At 39.1% G+C, this 8,628-nt stretch overlaps 1 protein-coding gene across 1 annotated transcript; it reads left to right on the forward strand.

Moving 5' to 3' along the window:
- Positions 1 to 5,173: 5,173 nt before the first annotated feature.
- On the forward strand, positions 5,174 to 6,157 carry LOC102001403 (olfactory receptor 6C4-like). Its single transcript, XM_005365321.2, has one exon. The coding sequence runs from the start codon at positions 5,174 to 5,176 to the stop codon at positions 6,155 to 6,157; it is 984 nt and encodes a 327-aa protein (XP_005365378.2).
- Positions 6,158 to 8,628: the final 2,471 nt, after the last annotated feature.

The raw sequence follows: 8,628 nt of genomic DNA on the forward strand, positions 1-8,628 counted from the left end.
GCAGTATGCTGCATGGAAGATTTAGCTTTTACTCAACTATAATGGGTTTATGTGCTGCAAGCTCCTTCCCAGAATTCAGGTGGTGAGAACAATGGATATGTTGCTTTGGAAAAGATATTCTGCTTTTGTTTCCACAGAAGATGAGAACCTGTGGATTCCTTCCAGGCTAATGTCGTTTGATGGAATAGGATTCCCCAAAAAGGTATCCATAAACTCCTAAAAATATTTTACCCAACAAACATCCGGAAGTGGTTTGGAAAGAACAACTCCAAAAAATTCCCAAAGTGACTGTTTATAAATGTATAGTTTCATTTAAATGTGGTTGATTATAAATGGTTAAATGGTCACTCAATTTCTTTCTAGAAAAGGGGGAGAGAAATATGTTATAGAGATGAATACTTGGCATTACTATGGATCTTGGTCTATTGATACATATTTAAGGTTGATTTTGTTATACTGTGTATATGTACTTTTGCTCTTGTTTAAGGTATTATGTTTGTACAGCTCATTTAAAATGTAATGTATAGTTAAAATACAGATTAATAGATAGTCATCTATAATAGTCAAACTGTAGTCATGTTAATTAGGTTTTCTAGATGTATAGAGATAAATTTCAGTTAAATAGATAATCTTTAACACTCCAAAGACCAACAGAACATGGCATTTAAAATGTTTTAGGAACTTAGACTTTTCTTGACAGCGAGACATGTCTGCTTCTGGCAGCACCAATTACTTCAGAGAAGTTGATGGACATTGAAGAAATTCGTTATGGAATTTGCCTTCAATGTGACAAGGCTAGCCATTTGCACAAAAAACTGCTCTTGCCTGGACTGCTTGATGGTATGCTGTATGAACTGGACATGTAAGACCCACAGAAAAGTGATTGCTGAGCTTTCTAAAAGATGGGATTATTCTCCAGGATTCTTGCTTCACAGAAGAAACTGCTAGACATTCTGCAAGACACAGAAGAAAACAACTGATGAACTTTGCCATTACAAGGCAGAGAAGATTTGCAAATTTCCTGCTTCATGGAAAAGTCTTCCAGATACTATGGCCTGTAGGTTGAGTATGGATGCCCCATAATTACAGAAGAACTTTGGGTGACTGTCCAGGCAGCAAGATGTCGCTGTCAATTCTAGTACTTTGGAAGTTGCTTACAATGAACTTCCTATTAACTGAGGCAATATTATATCCCTCTGGGATCTTTGAAGAGTTGAAGACAGATAGTTATAGTTATGATAAAAGATAAATAAGATATAAAACTTTAGCCTCACAAAATAGAATAGATGATAGGGTATTTTCCTTATTTTGCTAAATGTAAATGGACTAAATATTGCAACTATAATTCTTGCTTGATAACTGTTTTGCATATGTAAGTTTATTATTAAAAAAGCTAAAACCTTCCTTTTTGTTTAGACAGAAAAGGGGAGATGATGTGGGATTCCCCTCTGTATACTGTGAATATGTTTCATTATCATTGGTTAATAAAGAAACTGTTTCAGGCAATGGCCTTGCATGTAAAGCCAGGTGGGAAATCTGAACAGAGATAAAAAGGAAAAGTAGGCAGAATCCAGGAGACACCATGTAAGTGCTGAAGGAGACAGACACTGGATCCTTACCAGTAAGCCACAGCCTCATACTGATACACAAGTTAATAGAAATGGGTTAATTCAAAATGTAAGAGCTAGCTAGAAATATACCTGATTCATTTACCAAACAGTGTTGTAATTAATGTAGTTTCTGTGTGATTATTTGGGTTTGAGCAGTGGGGAAATGAATGAGCAGTCTCTGCCTACATCAATTTAGTGAATTATATCTGTAATGAATGAGTGTTTATTCTGTTATTACTCTTTCTCTGGAAAAACCTGACTTGCACAGTGGCCTAGCTATTAAGTTCATTTTAGCATTAATTGACCTTTAAAAAATTTATCAAGGCATGCTATGTAGTTTTCTTGTCCTGGCTGGTTTGGTATTCATTGTGAATCTGATGCTGGCCTCAAGTTCACACTAATCCTCTTGCCTTAGGTACATGAATGGATGGACTACAGGCATGTGCCATGAATGTTAGCTAGCTCCATTTGACCTTTCAATCCCGCATTAAAAATATTATGCAACTTGGAAATTAATGAACTTTGGAGGGTTGTATGTGTTCCACTTTCAAATATTTTCATGAAGACATTTGGGAGCTCATATTTTGTGCACAACGAAAGAGCAGCCACTATGCTTAATAATTTTTTATATTATCAGATATAATAATACAGCATACAAATTTACTATTAATTTTACTACTATTAATTGAATGGTATTCCCTTCACAACCATGCTAAATTACCAATCATGAGGGATCCTACAGTCACACAGGTCTGTGGATGGCTTGGTTCCATCTACTAATGATACTTAGCGTCTCTTGGTGCTGCCCACTGGACCTGGTAGACCCCGATTAGTATCAAGAGACAGTCCAGTGCTAAGTATATGTTAGGACAGATTCATATCGCTTTCATCTCTGCTTCTGGTGGTGTAAGTATCTTCTCAGTCTGGGAATATATACGTGTTTGTGGATAATGGTGGTGGCGGTAATGAAAGTATCAAATTCAGTTTCCTGGAAAGCACTTAAGAAAAATATCATCTTTGTAGAAAATATCTATGTCTTCCATCTTGCCTTGTACCCTGACTGGAGTATGTTCCTAGCAGCAGGGCTTCTTGCTGATGCTGGAGCACGCAAGGGAGCATTTGGAGTGGGTGACTGGAGCCTCACAAAAGTTTTTTTTGGGAATTCCAGGTGAACTCACTTCTCAATCCTTAGAGAACAGTGAGGAGATGTGAATTTTTGTTTTCCCATGGAGTTAAAGATTTCCACTGAGAAATAAAATTGGTTTGATCCAGTTCTTAGGCTGTAAATTGATTAATGCACACATTGAATTTATCTTTTGAAAACTATGGACATCTGTTTATATGTACACTTTTTAGCTGTCCAAACCAATGTGTTGATTTTTTTTCTGGGAGTCAAAATAGAGTTCTGATTGTTGTGAGCTACTTTTGGCAGGAGTTGGCCTCAGCGTGACATTGTGAGTTGCTTGGGACAGGGGTGTGTCCTCAGTGAGAGTGGAGCCTTTTGCCATTTGCTTGTTGTCAATGGCAGCGGTGGTTTTCTTCCATCCGGTTTCACTACGACTCTCACAACAAGAGCGAGAGTATTTGCTTGTTCCATTTTTTTGACAGGGAGATCTGAGATCTGAGATGAATTCCAGTTGTACAGAGACAAAGGCTCACATACAAAGACCTTATCAATTTAGGAGGAAAGAATACTTACTCTACTAACATAGGAATTAGGAGGAAGAATAAATCAGATTCATCACTGGAGTTAAGTCAGGAAGTCTTTTCTACTCTGTTAAGCATTCTTTTCTGTGTATATAGATCTGTCCATGATGTGTGTGTGTGTGTGTGTGTGTGTGTGTGTGTGTGTGCATGTATGTGGTGTCCAGAGGTGTATGTCTCAGGCACTGTTCACTTTCATTTTGAAACTAAGTCCCTTGTTGCTCTAGAAAGTGCAAAAGAGGCTAGGCTGGCTGGTAAGAAAACCCAACAATCCATCATCTGCATCAGCTCAACATCACAGAACATGCTACTGTGCTCTTCTTGCCTTCTTCCTATTCCTTCAGTTTAGGTTATAGGAAACCAAACTCACATTGTAGACTGAGATATCTCTCAAACTTGAGTAATCTTTAGTCTTTAATTATTTTCTTCATTTGTGTGTATGCATACAAGTGTGTGTTATATTTCTGTGTATATGTGTGTATGGGTCTGTGCTTATGAATATGCATATGTGTTTTAGCTTAACTATATATGTGCATGTAGAAGTCAGAGGTAGATTTTGGACACATTCTATCCTTACTTTCTACCCTATTTTATGAGCTAGAGCCTTTTACTGAATGTGAAGTTCATTATTTCAACTGGACTGGCTTGCTGAGCCAGTGGGCCCCTGGGATCTACCTGTCTTCCCCCTGTCCAGCGCTGGAGTTACAGGTGTACTTCACCACTGTGACCTTTCACAGGGGCTGGGATCTGAACTCACACTTGGGTAGCAAGCCCTTCACCTGCTGACCCACTTCCCCAGCATCCTGACTTTCTTAAATATCTAGACTAAGAAGATCAGGTGATAGAATCTCTCCATGGACGGACCACCAAGCGCAGGATGGAGGGGAAATACTTCTCTTTCACTGTCTATCTGGGGCTCTAGATGAGAGCAGCCAGACATGAACCTATGACAATCCAACTAGAGTTACTTATTGCCTCTTCTGCTCTAACTCACTTCGTAGAACTGCAGATGGGACTCCAGGACTCCAGGATCCAGGATGTTTAGCTGACAATAATATTGCCAAACATGGACACAAATGCTAAGGTATGATGAAGGAATATATTTTGTGGTATGAATCCCTTCTGTGAATTAATACTTTTGAAGATTAGCTTTTATTCTATGTGAATTTAGTGTTTGGTTCCATGAGAGTATGTATACAACCTGCATGCCTGGTGCCCTCAGAAGTCAGAAGAGGCACTGGGTCCCCTGAAAATGGAGGTAGAGATGATTATGGGTTGCCATGTGGGCTCTGGAAACTGATCCCAGGTCTTCTGCATAAACAACAAATACCTTTACCTGCTGAGCCATCTCTCTAGTATTTATGAGTTAACCTTTGGTTTCTCTTGTTTGTTCTGTTTTCTTTTATTTTGAATAGATAGGAACCAAAAACATAGATTCACACATATTAGAGAGGTATTCTACCTCCAAGTGATACCCCCAGATCCACGTTGATTTTTCAAGTTGTTGTTTTCCTTTTGCAATATTTGTCTGTATTGCTTGAAAGCTATTTTATCAGAAATATGTATAATGATTAAATACTGAGCAACTTGGTAAAATCATCAACACTGATGAATGACATTGTCTCTAATGGAGGTTGTGACACATGCAGGTTTTCCTCAGTTAGTATTTTAGGGTACATGCAATATAAAGACAGTCAGAGTCTAAATTTTTTCATTTTATTTAGCAATGGACAAAATGGCATATTGAATGCACTGACTACAAGCCCGATTGCCTTCCCATGTTTTTACAGTTTTAGTAACACACAGTTCTCCACCTTTCAGTCACGGTTCTGCAAACCCCTCGGTGACAGACTGAAGACATGGGCATGCTGATGACAGAGGCAACCAGGAATGGGACAGCCATCCAGGAGTTTGTCCTAGAGGGGTTCCCTGCAGCCGAGCACCTGGGGATCCTCCTATTTCTAGTGCACTTGCTGGCCTACTTGTCTTCCCTTGTGGGCAACATGCTCATAATTGCCATCACCTGCGAGGACCACCGCTTACACACACCCATGTACTTCTTCCTCAGCACCTTCTCCTTTGTTGAGTGCTGTTTTATTTCTACTGTTATCCCCAAGCTGCTAGTCATCTTTCTTTCAGGGAGTCAAAGGATTTCCTTTGGAGCCTGCTTCACCCAAGCCTTTGTCTTTCTTTTCCTGGGGGCAACTGTTTTCTTCCTTCTTGCTGTGTTGTCCCTGGACCGGTATCTGGCCATCTGCAAACCTCTGCATTACCACACCATCATGAGCCCAAGGATGTGCGTCTTTCTCGTTACTGTCTGTTTAGTTCTGGGATTCCTCTTCATGGCCATTCCAGTTGTAAAGCTTTCCCGGTCACTTTACTGTGGCCCCAATGTCATTCCTCACTTCTTCTGTGACTTCGGACCACTGGCAAATCTCTCCTGTTCAGAAACCAGGTCTATCAAAATGCTGTTTTTTAACTTTGCTTTAATTGTGCTTTTTACATCCCTTCTTATAGCCGTCTTTGCATACAGCAACATAATAGTCACAATAGTGCGTCTGCCATCAGCCAGGGAGCGACAGAGGGCTTTTTCCACCTGTTCCTCTCATCTCATCGTCCTCTCGCTGATGTTTGGCAGCTGTATGTTTATATACATTAAGCCAAAGCAGACAAGCAGGCTGGACACCAACAGAGAGGCTGCTCTTGTGAACACAGTGCTGACCCCGCTTCTGAACCCTGCCATCTACACCCTGCGCAACAAGCAGGTCCACCAGGCTCTCAGGGATGCACTGTCCAGGGTCAAATTTCACAGATATCATGGCAAGAATGCACTTTCCCCTTGACTTAGTCAAACTCCATTTTTTATATAAATGTTTTATAGAAATAATCCGGTATATTGTTTTTTCAAAAATTCTTGTTTGATATTAAAATTATGGATGACTTATCCAGTGATCCTATCTGAAGGTTTTAATAATCCTGTGATGAAAATTTCTGTATCAGCTTAGGTGGCAATTAAAACCAAAGCCTAATACATGTTATGCGTATGTTACATTTTCAATAAAGTGTCCCAAATTATCAATGCAGTTATTTGATATATGTTGGGTGTATGAAGCTATAGTTTCACACATTTTTTGTAGTTGTGGAGAAATCAAGAAAGGCTATGAGGATGGAGTTGAGAATAGAGAAGTAAACTCATGAGAACCAGGAATATAAAATATATTCAACAACAGGTATAAGTGATCATCATACCAAAATTTAAATGATGCCTTAACAATAACTGTCATGATAATAATAAATTATTTAAGACCATTCACTGCAATTATTTCCCATGAAGAACATTTATCTATAAGCTGACATTGTAACACCTCTAGTTTTCACCATGATGAAAAGCGCTGATATCCAAAGTCCCCATTGCTCTTATTCACTTGTCAGGTTGATTCCAGTCTGAGCCCCTGAACTGAAGGACCAACAAAGGGCCAGAGAGCTAGGAATGTGGAGCAGAGTGCAGTTGTTATGTCGGTTCCCATGTTGGGAAATGCAAACAGTCCAGGAGAAATTACTTCTGAGGGGAAAGAAGTCTAACTGTGGTGATAACGCTCTTGAGATGAATTTATGGACAGGGTCAGGTCTCCATATGAGCACTAAGGAGAAATAAATCTGTTGATCAATCATGAGTCATGAGATGAGCTGTATAGATAATAAGGGAGGAAAACACTCTTGTCCTGGTTAGTTTTGTTGTCAGTTTGTCCCTCAGTTGAAGAAATTATAGAAAGGACCAATTGAAAGAAATATTGAGGCTACTGTAGGTAAATCCAAAATCATAATAATGACAAAGTTTAAGTAGATTAAAACCATTTTTTCTTAAAAAGAGGCATTAGCTATGATTAATTATGTCATAAAATTTAGGGACATAGAGACAGCTTTAAGTTCAAAACTACAAAATTGCAAAAAAAGCTAATGATATTAAAATAATAAAGTAGACTGATAAATGAAGACACAGTAAGTATATGTGTGTGTGTGTGTAGACAATGGTAGTTTTAAAATGTAGGAAAATCTGTAATCAATAAAAAGATTATAAAGAACACACAACCGTGGTTGGAAGTTCTAACATCATTGTTTCATTGAGTAATGAGAAGATAACAGTAAGTTCAGATTTACTTAAACCCATGCATGAAAGAATTGGGTTGAATAATCATTGCAGATTCTTTCATTTTCCACTGGTGGGATGCCCATTGCTTTCATGAGCACATAGGGATTTTGTCATGATAGACTTTCTTCTGAGCAGTAAGCTCAATCTCAAAACTCTTTACAAGAATGGAAATATAGAATATGTTCTTCAGCCACAGAGTAAATGAGAATAATATCAAAAGTAGCAATAAATTATCCAAGAGAGCTTAACATTTAGCTGTAAAGAACTCATTGTAGAAACTGATTCCAACCTTACTCCAAACTTGCCTATTCTCTTGCAACCTCAGTGGAACTCTGAAACACATCCTGCTACTACACAGAGAAAACCAAGAGGCAGTGACCAGTCACCTGGCAGGACACCCCACTCTCTAGGCCTGCCATACAGGGGCAACATCCTGGACTCCTCCCTCACCTGCCTCAGGTTTTCTAGCCAATCAGTAGGAGAGTTTCCTGTAAGAAGACTGACCCAATATTCTGCTCCCATCCACCAGACCCTGCAAGCCACAAGTCCCAACCCATCCCCAAACTTGCCTATATTCCTTCAACCTCGGTGGAACTCTGAAACACAGTTTGCTACAATACAGAGAGGACCAAGAGAGAGATCCAGGAGAGCAGACCAAAAAAGCAGGATAAGAGAGACCACAGTGGCTCCCTGAGACACAGACATTGACAGTACAGAGCATACCAAGAACAGGTTTCAAAGACACAGACGGCTACTGCAAGAATTGGACCAAGATGCAAAGACACTGCCAGGAACAACTAAAGGAAGAGATGAGTAGGTGTCTATGCAAGAATTCTTCCAACAACCTAAAATGCAACATGTTAATACCAGAACCCAGAGGTCATCCAACAGGAAGACTTGATCATCCTAACTCTGAAGAAGCAGAAGAAAATGATTTTAAACATAACTCTATGAAGATGATGTAGAACTTTAAAGAACAAATGAAAAACTCCCTTAAAGAAATGGAAAAGACAAACAAAAAGTTGGAAGAAATTAATAAACCCCTCAAGAAATCCTAGAAACCAAGAAAAACAGTCAAACAGGTGACACAAACAGTTCAAGACTTAAAGACTGAAATAGGGATAATGAAGAAAACATAAACTGAGGGAATTCTGGATATGGAAA

The sequence above is a fragment of the Microtus ochrogaster genome, unplaced genomic scaffold (assembly GCF_000317375.1).
Source record: "Microtus ochrogaster isolate Prairie Vole_2 unplaced genomic scaffold, MicOch1.0 UNK1, whole genome shotgun sequence".
In the NCBI taxonomy this organism is placed as follows: domain Eukaryota; kingdom Metazoa; phylum Chordata; class Mammalia; order Rodentia; family Cricetidae; genus Microtus; species Microtus ochrogaster.